Here is a 20980-nt window from a genome sequence, read left to right as displayed (position 1 = left end):
AAAATCAGCCAAGACTCCTTTTGAAATGCTGGCCTGCTTAAATGACAAGGACGTTGGACTATCAGAGAGCATATGGACTGGCTCAAGTAGATGATATGTTACACTTTTCTAGTGTTGGGAATTGAAAGTATACTAACATGTATAATAATAACTGTGTTATATACCGCTCTTCTAGGCAGATCAGGGCCCCACTCAGAACAGTGAACAAACTCTGTTATTATTATCCCCACAATACAGCTGGGGAGCTGGGGCTGAAAAGAGTTGCTTACCCAAGGTCCTTCTGAGCTCACAGCATTAGTGGGATTTGAACCAGCAGATAAGCTTATACTTATTGCAAGTTGGAAGTCTGCAAGGAACTGCAGGGAAATAAAGAACTAACAGCAGGCAGGCTTTTAGAGGCTTTTACTCTTATTTGTTGCCTCACCATTTTTTTCCAATCTGATATTCTCCCATCCCCAGTATACACACATACTCTTGAACAGGTCCGAGCCCTTAAAAGCTTATAGCAGCCTGAACTGGTGAGGGAAAGGGGAAAACATTAGGTTTGATGGATGCATTCTCTAGGGTTGCCAGTTCCCTGGCAGGAGATCCTCTGCCTCTTGTTTCCTGGAGCAGCAGCAACAGAACTTTTTTTAAAAAATGGCCATTGGGCATGGTGTCACTTCTGGAAAAACTTGGACATAATTGCACTCTTCTCCAGGAATCACCAGAAAATCTTATGTGTTTACCACAGAGGTCCCAGCAATTTCCAGAGGGTTGTGATGTTATTTCTGGATTCTTTCCAGAAGTGACATTGCAATGTTGCTGACAGCTGCCCCCCCCCCCTCAATATCCACTGCTGGTTGCCAGGCTGGGCTGGGCCTCACAACCCTAACATGCCCCACAGCATCCCTTCCAATCATATTATTTCACTCCAAAACGTTCAGTGGCTGTTTACACATCTTCAGCATTCCACAGTGTATGTAACTTGCTCAGTGCTTGTCAAGCTCTTTCAGATTTTTTATACTTTTTTTTAAAAATGTAAAAGCCAGTATTTTTCTGCCTACACAGGGAGTCAACTTGCATAAACCTCTGCCTCGTTTGTAGGTGGTTCTATTTTGCTGCTCTACTGACAGGCATACAAACATGAATTGGTATTAAAGGGAATGATATACCTGTGGTATCCCATAGACATATAATTCCTTTTAATACCAATTCATGTTCTTGCAGAAATCCCAGTTGAATGAACCTGGAATAGTAAAATTTGATACGGACAGTCTTGAATGGTTTGTACAGGAAAACCCTTTGCTTCCAATGTATAGCTGGCCAACATAATTGGAAATTTGTTTTTTTTTGTAAATGTTTTTTGTAAACAACCAGAACCCCCTTGATCTATCAGAAAACAGATCTATCTAAAAATCTGTCGGTCTCGTCCACCTAATATATGCAGCAAATAATTTAAAAGTAGGCTGTACTAAAGAAAATAAAGGTAATAAAGACCATATATTCAGTATTCAACATGAAATTAAGTACCCCAAGCTGTCTCTCACAAAATTATTTAATCCTGGTTACAACAGTTGCCTCTGAGTCAGGTGAAAGAATTTTAATTGGAATGGCCTTTTGCTGTATTTCCTAAGAAAAATATACATAAGTAAAAACAAAAATCTAACCCACACTTTCCAGTATCAATCTTGATGGTTGATTAAAAAGATCAGTTTGATCTGTATCCAGGTATCAGGAATACCATGAAAATTTGGTATTCTTGATATCCGCATCAGATTATCTAATTTGGTTCAGTAAAATTAGAGAATCCCAAATTTATCTGGCCATTATTCCCTATGAGAAAAACTATCAGGGGTGGGGGTGGGGGGCATTTTTCAAGAACACTCCACCAAATTTGCTGGAAATCTGTTCACTTTCTGTTCCCTAAAGACCCTCCAAGTTTCAGGAAGATTGGACCCCAAGGTTCAATTCTATGGGCCTCTGAACAGGCTGCCCCCAGCCACTCTTCATTGTTTCCTGTAGAGGAAAACATTGCAAGGCTTTCCAGGACAAAGAAACCTTAAGCAAAGGCAACTCTTGGCCAAAGGCCAGTCCCAATGCAAGTCCCAGTCCCGATGCAAGCTGAACCAACAAAGCCCAACAGAACCAAACTGAAACAAGGGAACCAATGTCAAACCAGGGATTCCCACCAAAATGAAGCTGAAGCAAGGTATTCCTTTTCTAACTGAAGTCAGTGTGGCATCACTGAGTCTCCACCCATTTTACCAGATGCAAACACAGCCAGGTGGGAGGGAGTTATGGGATGCTGTGCAGGAGCTGAGGCTTGCCAGCCACGCTGGAGTTTAAAAGGTAGCCGGCAGCATGAAAGGCTCTTTTGGAGTTCAGGGGTGTAGGTGGGAATCCACAGCCCTTGCAGAGAAAAGCGGGCAGCAGAGGTGAAGCAGCAGTGAGAGGGCAGTGGCATGAGCTGCAAGGATGAGTGGCATTTCCACCAGCACAAAAGGAGAGGGTGATGTCTCCTCTTTCACAGCAAATCCCCCCTCCTCTCCCAATGCTGCTTGTTTATTTATTTATTTATTTAATTTATGTCATTTATAGTCCACCGTTCTCACTGAGACTCAAGGTGGATCCTACTAGGAGGTTTGAAAGTTTGCTTCCGCAAGTGTTGCTCTACTTGTAATAAACAGGATCTATATAATTAACTATAGATTTAGAGTATCAACAAAATAAATGTAAAAGTATAATTCTTTTATTCACAGTAATTTCTCATTTCTACAACAATGTACTTTACTCTCCACCTTTGTCTTCATTCAAACGCCATGATAAACATGGTTTGAGTAAACTCATTAATGCAATCAGTTCAAACTCTAGAATATTACTGGGTTCCAGACAAGGATTCTAAATCAGTTTGGTAGCTAGCTTGTTAACTGTGTCAGAGTAAAGATCTTGCTTAATTCAGACTGGACACTACTTTGTCTTGAGCAACTTCTGTAGTGTAATCTCCTACTGGCACACTATTCTCATCATAAAGACTTCTTCAAATTGCCTCCCTCATTTTGTGTGATGATGGAAAGTGCTGTAAAGTCACAGCCACTCTATACTCTTGAGAAAGAGAGCTTGCCATGAGTGTGTGTTTCTTCACAATCCTTTACTTCTGCGAGGAATCAAGATCAGGGAGTGTGGTGGAACAGCAAGAAAGACAGCTGAAGACGAGGGATGTAAAAGATCTGTTTTGTTTCAGAGTTAGAATTAAAGAATGTGGTGAAGTGGCTAGAAAGAAAGGGGGGATGATTGTTAGCTAAGAGAGTGGAAAAGGACGCTTGACTTTCTCACTCTTTCCCTGCCTACTTTTTTCAGGTGACCAATAGCAAGTAGGCTTCATATGCAGAGAGGTTTTGTCAGCAGTCAGGCAGTATATGGAAGCCTGGGATAGCATCCAGGGATTCTGCTGAAAGGTGGGAGAGGAATTAAGCAATATGCTAACTGTGGTTTATGAACGAACTGTGGCATTATGTACCTCTAATAGATTATTCAGGATTTGTAAAACAAACTGCAGTTTAAATAAGCCACAGTTCCTTGTGTCTTCTAAAAGTAATTATAGTATCTGGAGTGGGGGAGATATGAGTTGGGGGAACTTTTCCCAATAATTGATCCTCTTGCAATCTTTCATAACCCTCCAACTTGTTATATTTATAATTATAACTATAGATTTACCATAATATAAACAAATGACAACTCCCTCTAAGCCAAAATAAAATTTTGTTTCCTAAAGGTTATCCTTTATTCACACTTTTAATTTTAGTATATATTACAATCTTTACCTTATTTGTACTCACAATATGCTAATGAGAAAAAATAAACTTTTCATCCAAGTTTAAATGATGACATTTTAAAATAATGAGATTCCTATAGTGGAAGCAATGATGTGAATAATTTTGAGATGATGTTGAACACCCAATACCAAACAGTCTTACCCCACCTCACTGTAAACTCCCACATCACACTCTGCAGTCAGCACTACTCTACTGAATGTCAAGGGCACAGTAAGCTGAAGTGGGTGTTGGAAAAGTTTTGTCCACAAGTGACACTCTGCTCACAGTTGGTTGCATATAGATCATCAAAGCTGTGTTCCTACAGGAAGCTCCCACACTTAATTTACCTGTGTATGTTATCTTCACCAGAAGGAATAACACCAAGGTTTGCTATGTTTACCACCTTTTGCAGTATTGCAAGACGTGTGGAGTTCTGTGGAGCAACAGTCATTGTGGTAGATGTTTCATTCATGCCAGTTAGCCTTCCTGAAATAATAAAAGGTACATTCCTTGTAATCAATGTCATAAAGAAAAAAATTACAGCAGCAATATTTCTCTTGTAAGATAAGCTGCCACCACCAAACATGTTTTAAAGGGGCTGATTTTTAAAACTTTCTTTATATATGAATACAGAGTCAATTAATTTGGAATTTTTAAACTTCATATGCTTCACGACATCCTCAAAACATAAAACACACACAAATGTATATAAAATAACAAAATTCTAGCATCTGAATTAATAGTTATCTATAGTATACAACTAAAATTACACTTTGCACAAACAGCTCATGTACCATCTATGATTATATGTACATTTGCGGAACAATCAGTATAAAATTATCTTAAAGTACATTGTCCATTTCCTAAACAGATAAAACATTTTCAATTTTGCTTTTAATCACATGTTGATGATGCTACTCTACTGAATTAATTTTTAAGGCAATGCTCTAATTACAATATTTTAGCAGCCCTCCTTTCTGAATACTGAGGAATCGAGAATTATCATGCTCAACAGCCAAAAATAAAACCTGATCAATATTTAGCATTTGACAAATGTAATGCATTAGTGTGTTTGAAAAAATCATTAAACCGATTACTGTGTCATTAAGAAAAACTACAAAAGACAAAAATTTAGGTTATAACATATACTTCAAAGAAATCAACACTCAGTCAGTATACATTGAATGATATTGAATGACATGGATAAAATAAAGAACCACAAGTCTTTACTGTGCAAACAGGCAAAGGCTCAAGACAGTGGTGCTCAACAAGCACATCTACTCCCAACCCATCCCAAAGGCCAATTAGATCTGATCTATACAGGCAAGTAAAACATGCATCTCTATAAGGTTATTATGATGCTTAAACTGGTTTACTATAATTCTGAAATAAACATTTGTAGCACAAATGGTAAAGAAAAGAGTATAGTAAAGGTTTATTTCAGAATATGATTTATTCAAGGAAATTATGATTAGCTTTTTTTTAAAAAAACAACTTTATCTGGGAACAGTACATTCAGTTATGGATGGTTTAAATTTTACATTAGGAAAATGCTTTGGAAAAGGTACATAAGCCATCTAAGGCAGCTTTTAAGCAAAGCACAGGACTGACATAACACTGCTGAGAGATGTGTGTACTCATTAAGGATTTAAACCTTCTCCATTAAGCTCTATTGAAGAGCAAATGCTGAATAAATGAATGCAACTATGTTTATGTTAAAAGCCTGTTTCCCGCAGCATGTAATTAAAGGAAATGTTGTACAAAGCCAGTACTTTTGTCAAGCTCCTGTAAATGGAAAGATGGATAGTACTCACAGAACTGAATGCATTGCTTCATATTTAACCTTAACACTCTTGTCATTAATGGTTTGTCTAACTTGTCCTATAAAGACAAGGTACTGCTCCATTGAAGTAAAATTAAAAAAATCAACTAAACCATGCTTTTCAGAACAGAAGATTCATTATCGTTGACTAATGTATTGGCATAAAGCAAAGTAACATCCTATCAAGTAAGGCACACATTCAATCTGCCTTACCACCCCCCCCCTTTATTTTTAACTCATGCTGTTTTATTGTTATAGGCAATTTGTACCACTCAGCATGACAGTGTAAACTGAATCAAGATTAATTTACATGCAAAAGAACACTTAGCATGGTAAGCAAATGTATTGTCTCGATTGCTGAGGTGGAAAAGAACCTGAAAATAAAAAAGGTGCGCTAATTAAGGGGCATCAAATATGATTGCTTGTGGTAGTTAAGAGCCAGAAAATAGTGAATGTCTGACCATTTAAAGAATTAGCACCTTGCTTGTTAGGATGGCAGAAAATGATGTAAGCATAAATCTTGATAAAATCAAGTAAACATTTTGTAGTGGTTTGTTGGGTGTTTTAAAAGACAAGCCTTTTCCTAATTAAAGCCTGTCAGGTGTACTTAAACTTGCCAATTTAAATTACCAAAATTTTATCTTTGAAAAAAATCTAGAAGACAGAATCCAGTTATTTGAAAGAGCTAGGTTTATGTAATGTTAATATCCAAAATATTAATACCTAATTATAAGAGCCCATTTAATATTCTCCCAAGTATCCAGGAAAACTGTTCAAAGCATAAAAATGTGTAATTACTCTAAAAGTTACAAAAACTACTATGTTTGTACAAAATTATGATCTTGTTAGAAAGATTAGATCCCTCTGCCTCTACCCAATGAATCTGGAGATTTTACATTTAAGTGTTAAGGAAAGCAAAATAAGACTACCAATATAACATTCAGTTTTATTACAGAGAAAAAATTGTCACCACAGTGAATGGACAACTAACTACTCCCTCCAAGCACAGAAAAATTAAGAGAAACTACAGCAGCAGTAGTAGAGAAACTACAGTGGCCTTGTACGGTGTTTCCAAAGAGCAAAATTAGATAACCACAGTTTACAAATGTCAGGATGGGGAGTGAATTAATCTGAAAGAGGTTTCTCTCCTTCAGAATTGAGGATCTATGGAAAACAGCATGGCAAAGCTTAACCTAACATTCACAGCATGCTCATAAATGTAGCTTTCTATCTTGTAGTGCTGCTGTAGAAAACTTTAACACGCATGAATATTCAGCAGTTTGTTTCCCACTGCTTTTGCACAACTCTGTCAGGGGAAAGCAGAATCCAAAACATCACTCTGTAAAATTACATTTTTCTTAGTATTGTAGAAATTCTCATTATTGATTTTTTGAAGTCTATATCTTACGGCATGTATATTTCTGCTTTTGAAATCTGTCTCCTTATCTACTATCTTCAATTTTTTAGAATTACCTCTGTATGTGAAAATTTGCTGCATATCACATACAAAAGAAAAAATGATGGACAATGTTAATAAAATACACATGTAGTTGTAATAACGAGGAGATCAAATTAAACATGCAATAGAATTAGACATTGTAACATTCTTAGCTGGCCTTCATTTTACCACAGTAAAGTTTTGACAACAGAAAATTAGAGGACATTCATTTGTATTGAGATAATATTCTCTCAAAATATTCTAAACTGTTCCTTAACCCTCTTTAGGAAATATGTATAGCTGAGAATGGAGACTTCTATTATGAATTCTTTAAAACAGCTAAAACATTTAACTTAGAAGATACAAAAGAAAAAGGCTTTAAACCTGTGGTAAATTTGCCAGCATCAGTCCTACATCAAAGAATGAATTCAGGGAGACAGAAAGAGCAATAGTGAAATGCCAAGAGACCTTCACGGATTTACAAATACTTCATATAAACAAATTTTCAAATAGCTTTATTCAGAGTAGCCTTTCTGCTCTATTAAACATAGCAAACAGCTGCCAGATTTATTCAGACAAATAATCAACCACCACAGAAGGAAAATGGCAGAAGAAAAAGGAATTTTGGCAACAACTCCACAGAGGACCACGGCTATTCTCAAAGTGCACTTCTTCTATGCACTCATAGTTCTGAATGGCCAGTCAGGGGGAAAAAGCTCTCAGACACAGCTAAGTATACAAAACTCAATCAAAATACCAAGTAAGCAAGCATACAATACATTGGGAGAGGGGGAGGCAGAGTGCAATTTCCAGTTTTACTTAAAATTGCACTGTTAGATGACAGTTTAAAAGAAAGGAAGGGGGAGGAGAGTACATAAAATATGACAATGCCCCAGTCATTCACTCACCTTGGTTTGCTGAGCATGGGTAAAGAAGGCTTTAGCCAGCAAAGAGTAAGAACAGCAAATAATTATCAGTTGGTTAAGAAAAAAATCACTGGCTTTATTTATTATTGCAGGGATCAGCTATAAGAAAATAATATCAAACAATTGCTAAAACTCTCTTGTGGCTTATTTGAAATCAGAAAAGGGCCAGGGAAAGAATAAGTTCAAACATAATCAATTAAACATAAAAATGTGGTATCTCTGATGGCCATAGCAAATGCAAGAGGATTTTTTTTGAGGTTTCTATGAGAGGTATGCCAGATTAAAGGGAATGGAAATTCTCACAACATGAGAAGGCCTTTTTTTCATCCAGACAGTAAAGAGAGAGAAACAAAACACTTTGTGATTTGGCCTCCAAGTTGATACAGCACTCCATAAAGCGTTTTTGTAAACACTTGTTCTATGGAAGGGCCTTTCATTATATTTGGTGTTAGGCCATACAAAGTTAAGAGACTTCTGATATAAACAGTATCACACTCCTTTTCAAAGAGGAAAATGAAGAATTTAACATTAAACAGTGCTATTTGGAGAGACAGGCAATACTAATGACTTCTAATATACTGGGACAAAGTATATTAGCAATATACAAACGCCAATATACTGAAGCCTAGAAATAAAAAGCAAAATAGTAATATATGTCTGAACTATTTCTCAGAGTGAGTATGACCAAAATTCTGGCTATTAGTACAAATGTGAAATTAGTGCAATAGAGCATTGCTGTAGGAAACCATAACTCCCAGGACCAACACTGGTCTGTTTATGTTTTTTTAAAACAAATAGGTCAATCAATTTCCAAGTTTGTTTAAATGAGTTTGTTGTACAAAACCTAGTCTACCAGATATCCACAACAGACCACAGTTTGTAAGTAGAGATGGGCACGAACTGAAATATGAACCAAAATTAATCAAGAACCTAGCTGGTTCATGGTTTGCGAACCAGCAGTTCATCAGAGCCCATTTCTGACGAATCGGGACGAAATTTAGGCTGGTTCGTTTGGTTCGTTTTCGGTTCATCATTGCAGACAGCCTGGTGCTGATCAATCAGTTTCCTAGGCAACTGGAGATGAGCTTTCTGCAGTAGAGGTGTGCACCTAGCTGCTTTTCAGCTGGTGGGAGGGGGATCCCCCATGAGCTGAAAAAAGCGCTTGCGTATAAAAGGAGTAACATTTCTCTTGCGTGCAAGAAAAATGTTGCTGCTTTCAAATGCCGGCTGGAACTTTAAAGCATTTCAGTATCTGTTCTGCTTCCCATGTTTGCAGAAGTTTGCTTATTCCATGCTGGCTTTAAAAGCCAGGAAAGGGCTAAATGGCTGGTTTTCCCTTCTTCTTTTGGGGTATGCACACACTCACTCCCCCCCCCCCAAAGGCAAGAAAGTGTAGCAATGTTGTAACATTGTAGCATTGCAAATGCCTCCTGGCATTTAAAAGCCAGGAGGAAAGTGCAGTAATGTTACAATGTTGCAATGCTACAACGTTACAATGTTGCTACACTTTTTTGCCTTTAAAAAAAAGAGAGTATGTGCAGCAGGGAATAAGCAGCAGGGAATAAGCCAGCAGGGAATAAGCAAACTTCTGCAAAAATGGGAAGCAGAACAGCCAGCAGCTTTTTTCAGCAGATGGGGATTCCCCTCCCATCAGCTGAAAAGCGGCTAGAGTTTAAAAGGGGGAAACTGCAAACTCATACCCCTATTCTTCGGACCTTCTGCTGTCCCTGAAGTGACATTTTCATGAACCACATGAACCAGTTCGGGAACCAGGGCAAGTTCATGAAAGTTTGTGGTTCGTGAAACTGTACAAACCTCAAACCTCCCGGCTCGGTTTTTTTTGGTTCGTGCCCATGTCTATTTGTAAGTCCCAGTTAGTATGCAGCATATTTCCTTTTCTGCCTCCAAACAGAACCCCTAGATGCTTCCAAGAACTGGATGCTGGGCAAAGCCTCTCTGCATGAAACCTGATTGCTGTTGCTTGGCTCCAGTAAGTGGGAGAGGAATAGTGAAACAAGGAAAGAAGATGACTAGGGAAAGCCTAGTCTCTCTAGCTAATTAATCCATCCCTGAATTTCTTTACACAAACAAAATTATAGCCTGCACACACACATACCCCATCTCTTGCCAGACTTAACAGATCCTTTCCCTTTTTGTCCAGCCACTTCGATTCATCCTCTAAAATTGTATACTGAAACAAATTAGCTCCCAGCCCAACTTTTAGTTGACTTTTAAATTTGCTCTAGGGAGAGGCTGAATTGGAAACATATTCCTAATTGGTGGAGAGAGTAAACAAATGGAAGCAGTGAGGGAGTGAGCATCATGAACAGTTGGATAGAACTAAAAACACTTTTCTGTTGGTCTGTGCTTCCCTCTCTGTCTGCAGGAGGCTAAGAGAGGCAGTTCTATTAAACAAACTGGAACTTCTACATTCATATATCACAACAAACCACAGTTAACAAGCTAGGTACAAACATAAGTTAAAATTGCAGCCACCAACAAAACAGATTGTTAGGCAGTCTGCATCCTGACATCATAATAAACCAGAGATTAATCAAGCCATGCTTTATAAATTGTGGTTTGTCATGACATATGAATACAGCCTGTTGCATTTCTTGAAATAATTCTTTAAAGTAAAAATGCATATTAATCGAATTGATAAATTGATTTTTAGAGTATTTCCAAAAAGGAGTAACACATACAGTTTGTTTTAAGTTTAATTCTCACCTTTTTCCCTCTCAAAGTCCTTTTCTGACATAGTGACTGGTAAAAGTAACTCTCCAACAGGGGGTTGAATATTAACAATGAACTGGTCGTTCTTTGTACTGAGAAGAGAACAGAGAGAGAAAATAAAAGTGTTTTGTATTTTACAAAAATATTACAAAGTATGAAGATGTTTAAAGTACCTTAACCTTCACTAACAATTGGCATGTCTCATTTTAATTTTAAGCAGAGTACTCAAGATATTCAACTGGTTAGGTAAGCTTTCCATAGCTCCACCATCTCAACAATCCTAACAAATACATCATTATTTTACATATCACAAAATGAGGCTGAGCTATAGACTGCAGTAAGACATAACAGGATTCATAAGCCATTATTTATTTTTTATTTATGAAATTTACATGCCACCTCTCCAGAGCCCTGCTTGAGGCAGCTTACAAATAAAAACAATATCATAAAATCATAAGAACATAATAAATTATCAAAACAAGCCAAGGACATAAAACCAGCACCAAGCAGCCTAAAAAATTCCACTAAAATACTTTAGACCAGAAGTAAACCATAAAATAGATAGAAAAATAAAACCCCTTAGTTAAAAGTCTAGGAAAAAGAAACATTTGATCTGGTACCTAAAAGATAGTACAGTAAGGTGAGCATCAAGGGGAAGGATGTCCAAAGGTGAGGCTGCACTGCTGAAAATGCTCTCTCTCTCTCTAGGTGCTACTTGCCTCATCTCTGAAGGGGAAGTTAAGAGAACAGGGCTTGGAAGGAAAATCTTAATTGGCGCGCTAGGCAGTACAGGATAAGATGTTCCTTCAGGTACGTTGGTGCTAGCCTTTTAGGGTCTTAAGAGTAATAACCACCACTTTGAAATAAGAGCAGACACAGTGCTGGTCTTTCAACACAGGAGTGACATGAGGCCTGTAAGCAACTCCCAACAGACTCCTATCATGCCTGTCCAGTAAACCAGATTTTATTGACTGGCAAAATGTTTGCCAGTTGAAATTTTTTAATGTTTGATGTTTGCCTATTTGGTCCCCAAGGTGTCATAGAAATGTTTTAAACAAATAAACAAATCACTGTGCAGGCTTCACTGTTTCACAAAACAGAGTTTCGGCACTTTAAAATATCAGTAGCCCCATGAGCAGGCCAAGATAATTACACATATCTTTTGAATGTTGGACATTTACGTTAGATAAGTAAGAATGCCTCCTTTTAGCCTGCATTGCAAATAATTCAAAAATTGGAACGCCTCAGCTATCCCACTTAAACATATTTTTAACAGGAAAAAAATCAGTTGTTTGATATCAATGGTATTTAATCTGGCCCCTTCCACACAGCACACTTTAAGCCGGCGCCTCTATGCATTCACACCAATCAGCACTGAATTGGCTTGGGCTCCTGGCATTCTGCAGTGCATGACCTCAAGGTGATTTGGTGTCTGCTGACGAGTTGAGATGAGCTTGTTTGAAGCCGCGTTTAGTAGGGGCTGGAGCCGACCTCACTTTTATTTTTAAAAAATTGTGCATGTGTTGTAATGTTGCAATGTTGAAGCCCCCCCCCCCCCAAATCCCTGTATTTGCTGACTAGGCTGTCCTATGCCCACTGGAGAGACAATTCATGGCAGAGTTCTAGGGGAAAACATGTACTTTTATTGCTTGTTCCACTCTCATTTATTTATTTTTTAAGCCAGGAAAGAGTCATAACATTCCTGCTTCATTCGCTTCCTCCCTCTTGGGTTTAAAAGCCAAAAAAGGGTTAAAAGGCTGCTTGGCTTCCTCTCTCCCTGCTATAAATACACTTTTTTTTTTTTTTAAGCCAAGGAAGACCATCTCAAATACCTGTGCAAAATGCTCCCTCCCTCCCTGGCTCTTCACACACATCTTTTTTCCCCCTCTTTGGCCCTTAGCAGAATCCTAAGGCCAGTGTTGCATAGTCCGGAGGGAGGAAGCAAACAGAGCATCAACTTTTTAACCCTTTCCTTATGAACTTTCCCTTGCTTTTAAAGTTGGGAGGAGAAAGCAAATGAAGCAGCGGCATTAAGAATCTTACCTTGCTTTAATAATAAAAATAGCGGAAAAGGAGTTCAGAGAGCTGAGGAGGATTGGATTGGTTACCAGCAGTGCCCGGGAAAAGGAAAGGAGGGGATGCAATTAGGGACTAAGACTTTTGCACACACATAGGATGCAACAGCGGCAACTCAGAGACGGCTTCAAAAAAAAGTTGCAGTATGTCCACAGGGGGAAAGTGCACAGGGAGTCCCATGACTCCCTTGCACATGCGGAACTATGGAGATCATGAGAAGCAGAATGGAAACTTAACTGCTGCAAAATGACTGTGCGGAAAGGGCCTCTGTTAACGTTTATGTTTGGTTTGTTAGCCTTTTAACCTTAGAGCTGTAGGTATCACAATGGCTGCTAGATAAATCAAATACAATTAGAAATACAGGTGTGTTTGTTGTATTAAGAAGAACTGCATGGCAAACAGACTTCCAAAAACTAAACATTAAAAAATTCTACCATTTAACTAAAGCTATTTGTTGCTATTTATTGTTTATTCAACTTCCATTTAGTAAAACAGAAATTGTGAAAATTAATGGGTTTGAAGGGTATGATATGAACTAGCTTTCAGTCCTTATATAATAAATCTATAGTGAAATGCTGTCACATTATTTATGAAGTGGTTTGGCTAAAGTGCCTTGCATTTTTAATTCTAATTGTAATTTCAATTAAGATTCAGCTTGGTGCAGTAGCTAAAGTTTTAGTTTACAACTTGGAATTCCAGATTCAAATTTCCACTGCGTGAAGCTTGCTGGATGATTTTGGGCCAGCTGATTTCTTTCAACCTAACCTACTTGCAAAGTTGTTGTGAGGGTAAAAAGGAGGAGAGGGAACTGATGTAGCCACTGAGCTCCTGGGAGAAAGGATGAAAATGTACTACATAAATAATTTATGTTTTGCTAATTGTCATAAAAATGGCCAGATTTAATAGTTTAATAAAAATAAAATTGAATACCATTTTGAATGGACTGTGCTTGTGCACTCTTACTATTACCATGTGTAATACCATCTTGGAAGGGAAGAGTGCGGAGATATGCTAAGGCTTGGTGCTCTTCCAACCTACGCTCCATCCTGAGGCATGTTGGTTGTGGGGTTAGGATACCGAACCCTTCTCCGACACTGATGTTGTGTAATGCCAGGTCTATTAACAAGAAGACTGGAGTACTGCAGGATTATTTTACAGCCAATAGCATGGACCTGGTATGTGTGACCGAAACCTGGGTTAGAGAGGGCAAGATGGTTGTCTTGAAAGAAGTTGCCCCACCAGGTTACTCGGTCCTTCATCAGTCCCGGATGAGTGGTCGGGGGTGGGGTGGGGTGGCTATGCTCATCTGAGAGTCTTTCTCCTTCCGGCAACTCTCTGCCCCAACAATCGCCGGCACTGAGTATGTGGGCCTGATGTGGGAAGCTGAAGAGAGTTTGGTCATCTGTCTGGTGTACCAACCGCTTAGCACACCAGCAGCTGCCCTGTCGAGCCTGTTGGAGGTGGTGGCTGGCTAGGCCTTGGAGTACCCTAAACTGTTAGTTTTGGGTGACTTCAATGTCCATGCCAACGACGCCACCTCCATGCAAGCGACAGACCTGGTGTTTTCCATGGCAGCACTGGGACTCTCTCAATTTGTCTCAGCTCCCACACATCAAGCGGGCCACACGCTTGATCTGATCTTTGGGACGGGGATTCATGTGGATTTGGACATGCTAGATACAGTGCCATGGTCAGACCACTTTGTCTTGAAGGCTCGCCTGGGCATAACCTCCCCCCCTGTCTTGGGTGGCGAGCTGATTTATGCTCGCCTGCGAAGACTGATGGATCCAATTGGATCCATCAACCATACAACCTTGCAACAGTGATCCATGCAATGGTCACCTCCAGGCTGGACTACTGTAACTCACTCTACACTGGGCTGCCCTCAGGCCTGCTCTGAAGATTACAGCTGGTCCAGAATGCAGTGGTGTGGCTCTTGACTGGGACTCCATTCCGAGCCCATAGGACACCAGCTGCACTGGCTCCCAGTGGAGTTCTGGATCAGGTTCAAGGTGCTGGTCTTGACCTTTAAGGCCTTTAGCAGACTGGGACCAGCATACCTTCAGGACTGCCTCTCACCCTATATACCCCAGAGGGCACTTTGCTCAGAAGGGAAACATCTTCTGGAAATCCCCGGCCCCAAGAAGATCTGTCTTGCCTCAACCAGGGCCCGGGCCTTCTTGGCCCTGGCCCCAACCTGGTGGAACACTCTGTCTGAGACAACTTGGGCCCAGTGGGATCTTTTAGCATTCTGCCGGGCCTATAAGAGAGATGTTCCACCAGGCTTTTGGTGGTTGAGGAGGACGAGCCTCCTCTCGGTCTCCTACTGAGGGGAGGGGGAAGAACCTCCTTCTGGTTTTTTAGCTCATTGCTGTATATTAACCTCCACAGACCCAGTGATCTTGCAGGACTGTGAAATCTGCTGTCTAAATTTCGCTGCCAGTTTTAAATTGCTTTTAGCTATATGTTATTTATTGTATATTGTATTGTGTTTTAATCAGGTTGTGATCCACTCTGAGCCTGCATTGTGGGGAGAGCAGACTATAAGTCTAATAAATAAATAAATAAATAAATAAATAAATAAATAAATAAATAAATAAATAAATAAATATTAGTCTCAGTGACTACTAGTCTAAGCAGAATTGCCAGGCTGGTTAATTTATTTTGTAAATGAAGACATATTTTGATTCAATCGCAGATACAACTTTCAGAGTGCCAAAGTACGCCATTAAGAAACACTTGCTACCTTAAATTTCCCCCCAGCCATAGATTTAACAACTCCAGTTGATCAAATGTGTTACACAGAAGCATCACTGAAGTTCTTTGCCTTATATCTTCTGTGAGAATACTGTTAATCATAAACATCCTTGAACAGTTAGAACTCCTCTGTTGACCATGAATCAATGGGGCTTTGAAAGTGAATCAAGGATCACAGCATAAATACAGAAGAAAAATCAGGTATGGGAAACAATTAAATGTCTAATCTGCCCTCTCTCTTAGGTTTACAGAAATTAACAATCCAATGAAAATAATTGCTAAATGTTCCCTTGCTAAAGTCTAGAATTATTACTAGGCACACTCAAATTTCTGCATATTAGAGCAGCTTAATATACCCCAAATCACATACTTGGTCAGAGAACGCTTGTTGAGCAGGCATTCCAAAAGAGACCAAAGAATACCTGCAAAAAAGGCCTCACAACTCCGTCTAGCCTGAAAGATGGCTTTCTACCTTGATATAGCTGATCTGCCCACCTGGATTCATGGCATCACAACATGGAGTCTCTGGACTACTGTAATTTACTCTACATAGGTCTCTTCTCAAAGCTGACTTGGAGCTCCAGCTGGTCCAGCTTGTTTACTCTTAGAAGCCTGGTGGAGCATGCATATCACTCCCATTCTGCAGTCACTCCATTAGCTTCCCATCAGTTACTGGGCTGAATTCAAGATCACCACTATCACATTCAAAACCCTTCCTGACCTTGTCCCTGCATATCTGTGCAACTGCTTCTCCCCCTACACTCCACCACAGCAGCTCTGGTCATCTGATCAGGGTCTTCTACGGATACCATCTTGCAATTGGCCCAAACCAATAGTTGCCCACACATAATTTCTCTGTGGTAGCCCCCACCTTATTGAATGGCCTGCTTGAAGTAGTCAGGAAAGCCGCCACTCTTCTGGCTTTCTACGAACTATGCAAAACTGAAGTATTCAGGAGGACTTTCTACCCAGATTACAGGACTGTGTCATAAAAATTAGCTCCGAGAGAGGCCTTGGTAGGGGCGGGGACTAAATGCTACACTATTGGGTACTGTCTGCTGATGCAGAAATGTGCTTACTAGAGAGTTTCTATACTGCTAAGCATGCCATAGAAATTAGTTTTAGATAGATCTCATCTCTATGCTCAGCTTTATGTTTCTTTAAAAATGTTCTGCCATCATTTCCTATTGTACCTGTTTCCCTGAATGTCCTAACTGTTGTTCATTATTGTACTTTGCTCAGTAAATGTCTTGGCTGTCGATTATATTGTATTTTCACTCACATTGTTGTAATCTGTCTTGGATCTCAGCGAGAAAGGCAGACTACAAACAAACACACACACACACACACATACACACACATTGGTAGACTAAATTTACAATTCAGAAAATTGCAATGAGAGTTGAGACACAGACTAAGAACAAATGTAAAAAAGGGGAAGCAACAAAATTAAGGAAGTTGAATACATGCAGATATTTTTTAGTTTTTAGAAAATAATTTCAGTTTCAGAGAATAATTTACCAAAATCTTGGCTTGTAACATAACACTTATTTTACATCTTTGGGCATTAATAAGGGTAGCATTTATAAGTGCTATTGCTGGAACTAGTTTCAGGTAGGTAGCTGGTCTGGTCTGCAGTATAGCAGGATTTGTGTACAGTGGGACCTTACTGACCAACAAGACTTCTAGGGTATAAACTGTTAAGAGTCAATGCTCCTTTCTTCAGGAGCTTTAACTCTCGAAAGCTTATATGCTGAAAACCTTATTGGTCTCTAAGATGCCACTGGACAAGTCTCGTTGTTGGATTTGAAATGCTTGGTGCAATGTTATAACCATTTAAGGATACACAAAGCTCTAAAACAACATACCAGAACAAAATATGAACAAATGCAAACAATATCATTTTGGTCCAGTCGCTACTCGCTACTACTACTTCATAATTTGTTTCTGTTCCCACTGTCAGGATGTCAGTTCTCTAGCCAGAGTAACGCCATGTTAACTTGTGTTATAATCAGTAGTTGTCTAGTTTTCCTCCTTCTAGGCCCAGGTGTCGTCCAGGCCGCTCATATCCATGGGAGCAAAAAGCCTTATCTATCCAATCCAGCCAATGACCTTGATGTCCTCGTCTTCTCATGCCTTCGCAGACGGGACCGGGGGGAGGCTGGGAATGGGTGTTTGAAGTGTTGTAACTTTTGTTTTACACGCCATTCTCAACAAAGCTTTCGTTCAGCCAAGGGCCTCATCAGCCTTTGGATTATGGACACCTGTATCATGAGCATAGTCTTTCAATAAACCTTTTGGAATCAAGAAACCTTGTGTTTCTTGCAAGAGGGGGGGAGACGAACTCTAGATAACTGGGATTCCATAGTCTGACACCCACCTCAACACAACTTTTTTGCCCATCTGACCATCCTAACCTATAGTATCGCCAAACACTTCAAGTTTTTGTCAAGAGAGGGAGAGGTTTCACATCTAGCAAATGATAAACTCTGGAGAAACAACGTGAGTCAGTAGTTGAAATCTATCAACAACTATCAACACCATTTAATTCTGTGTCTAGATTTCTAACAACACACTGATGACACCAATTGGTCTTGTTATCAAATCCCCTCAAAGGCAAGATTTCACATTTTTAGAACATCTTTTAATAAATTTGTAGCCATCTTAGAGAAAAAGGCAATGTTTGTGTACAACTGAAATATACATGGAAGAACTCAAGGTTTCAGTTAGCCAACACAAGAAAGGGGTGGCATTGCTACAAGGAGATAGAGATAACATCTTCCTAAGCATATGTTATGTCCAATCTTCAAATTAAGGATTCTTTCTTTACTATCTTTAATTAGATACATTCCTTGGAAGGCTTTGCTTAATAAAAACAGTGCTTACCACAGAGTTCTTCCAGCTGCTTTTAACTCTTTCCCTGTTAGTGCTCTCCTCACTTCAGATTATTTATATAAGGAACTATTAAAAACTCTAAAATGTTTCATTACCAATGTTTGTCTTTTCTTTATATAGTTTGTTTTTATTGCATCACTAGCTATACTGCACTGGCTATCTTACAAGAATAGTATGCAAAACACACAATTAATGACTGACATCTAAACCAATTGATCTATCCATTACCACTATCTCCCTTCCCGCACAAGCCTTACTACAAAGCTATTGATTTAAACGCAGCCGATCGGTTTCCATTTTCTGATTTGGGGCAGGCTAATTAAAAAACTGAGTAATTGTGATTACTCTGCTTCAGGATCAATTACATTTGATGCAAGGCAAAGTACTCCTTTTGGAACAATTTAAGAAAATAATTACAATCAGAAATGGCTTATAGGTGTACCTTTCCCTAAGTATAAAACCAACATCAAGCATGCTTTTTTTGTGTGCAGGAGACTAGGGTGGGCGGATAAACAAATTCCAAAAAATATTTTAAGTGTAGTAGTGACATGGCAAGACAAAAATATATTTCATTTCAAAAGTGTAGGAGATATTAACTGCAACCTCCCATGCACACAAATGTGGAAGAGGGGAGATGCAGAACTAGTAAGGGTCTCTAACCATGGTGGAGAATGTACTCTTTCTAAGAGATAGCAAGAAGCCAAAGTGATACACTGCTACTCTGGAAGAAGCCAGTGTGGTGTAGTGGTTAGAGTGTCAGACTAGGAACTGGGAGACCCAGGTATAAATCCCTACTTGGCCATGGAATCAGGCTGTGTGCCCTTGGGCTAGTCATACTCTTTCAGCAGGGATGTTGTGAGGCTAAAATGGAGGAGGGAAGAATGCTGTAAGCCACTTTTTGATATATATGGAGTAAAATAAAGAACCCTTGGAATTGCTGTGCGATGAGATTGTGCATGCTTACCGCCAGCTGCTCTTATGAAAATCTCTAGCAGCAGAAGACAATGTGGGGGTACGATTCTTACCAACTGGGTCTTTAAGTTTAGTGCCGAAAGGAAACAAGTAGCCTGTTGCTTGGTTTGCTTCAACTCAGCAAATGTTTCCTTGATAGGTTAAAACTGAAATGAGGTAAAACTTGTTCTCACTTCCTCTCCACCTTAGCTTCAAAGTTTCTTTGGGAGCTATAATGCATTGGGACTTCGGCTGAAAGAGGCTTTTTAAAGCCCTGAACCTGTCACAAGGGCCGCATGAGAAGACTCTTGAGGTGCCACATCCCTAGAATTCTTGGGATGCAGCAAAAACCTCATAACAGCTGCCTCGTCCTTGGGTTACATGAACGTATCTGAAGAAGGGGGCTCTGACTTTAGAAAGCTCATACCCTAAAAATCTTGTTGCTCTTAGGTGCCACTGGACTCAAATCCTGACAAATGTGCCCAATAAGGGGACTCTGAGGAAGATTAGTACCATGATTCTACAGTTTGTCAATCTGCCCAGCATCTCCCCGACTGCAAAATGAGAAACAGAAGAGGGAACATCTTAAAGAAAAAAAAACTTCCTCCATTCTGACCAATCTTTCCCCTCCCTAGCCAGTTCACTGTGTGTCCAATTTAGAAAATACAGGAGAAATGTACCTATTCGGCATTTAAGTTTTCATATAAACCCAAGTTTAAAACCAAAATTCCTTTTATCCATACATTTTTGAAACAAATATATGCTACATTTCCATTATATAATAGAAAATACTACATGGGACACATATATTTGTCCTTTCTAACTGCTAGTGTTAAAAAGGCTTGCAACTTGGAAACAGAGAAGTAACTGTTTTCTTATTTCAGCTCTCAACTTAGTGCTTAGTGTGAGCTGTGTCATTGGATTCACATTGTCCAAATCATTAAAATGAATACACCACTGGGGTCTGAAGCGAATCTATTTACAGTGACGTTACTCATAGCCCAGAGTTGAGGAATATTGATCTTTCTTGTTTGTTTAATAGGAAAATAATAAACAATTACTAGGCAATGTTGGAAAAAGTAATCAGTTTTTATATATCACTAATACAGCAGACCTCCCAAAACATAAAGGTGATGATCTGCATAAAATCAATGTGTTATGCTACATTGCTTATATTCATCATAGCAAAGAACCTCAGCCTTCAGTGGCTTAAGTCTGGAACTGAACTATTAGTATGCTGAGAAATGGTAACTTAAAATTGAGACTTCTATCAACTCTTTATATTACATTCAAAACATAGGATCGGCACGTTACTCTTTATATGGACTCTCATATAAGCCTGCTGGATGAGATCAGTGGTCCATCTAGTCCAGCATACTGTTCAGTGCAGTAGCCTGGAGAGCCAGTTGCCAAGGAGGGCCAAACAAAAAAGGCATAGAGGTCAGATCCTTCCCCTGCTGCCGCCGCCCAGGTCTGTCATTTAGAGATTTTTTGTCTCTGTAGCAGGCTCACTTCAGTCACCTCAGCTAGCAGACATTTGTGGATCTCTCCTCCATGGATCTGGCTACATTTCCCCTCCAATCAAACA

At 39.3% G+C, this 20980-nt stretch overlaps 1 protein-coding gene across 2 annotated transcripts in view; it reads right to left on the bottom strand.

Annotated features, from left to right (window-relative positions):
* AP3B1 (adaptor related protein complex 3 subunit beta 1) overlaps positions 1 to 20980 on the bottom strand; it is a 306280-nt gene that overhangs the window by 14128 nt on the left and 271172 nt on the right. Inside the window, exons 25-26 of one of the 2 annotated variants that reach the window (XM_054986527.1) lie at positions 10708 to 10805; positions 4142 to 4280 (exon numbers count right to left, since the gene is read on the bottom strand). In XM_054986527.1, coding sequence (XP_054842502.1) covers positions 4142 to 4280; positions 10708 to 10805 — 237 coding nt within the window. Of the gene's footprint in view, positions 1 to 4141; positions 4281 to 10707; positions 10806 to 20980 lie in introns of those variants that run through there. The other variant, XR_008597515.1, reaches the window with a different exon arrangement.

The sequence above is a fragment of the Eublepharis macularius genome, chromosome 8 (assembly GCF_028583425.1).
Source record: "Eublepharis macularius isolate TG4126 chromosome 8, MPM_Emac_v1.0, whole genome shotgun sequence".
NCBI lineage: Eukaryota > Metazoa > Chordata > Lepidosauria > Squamata > Eublepharidae > Eublepharis > Eublepharis macularius.
Note: the sequence above shows the minus strand (reverse complement) of the source record. Positions and strands in the feature narration are given on the sequence as shown.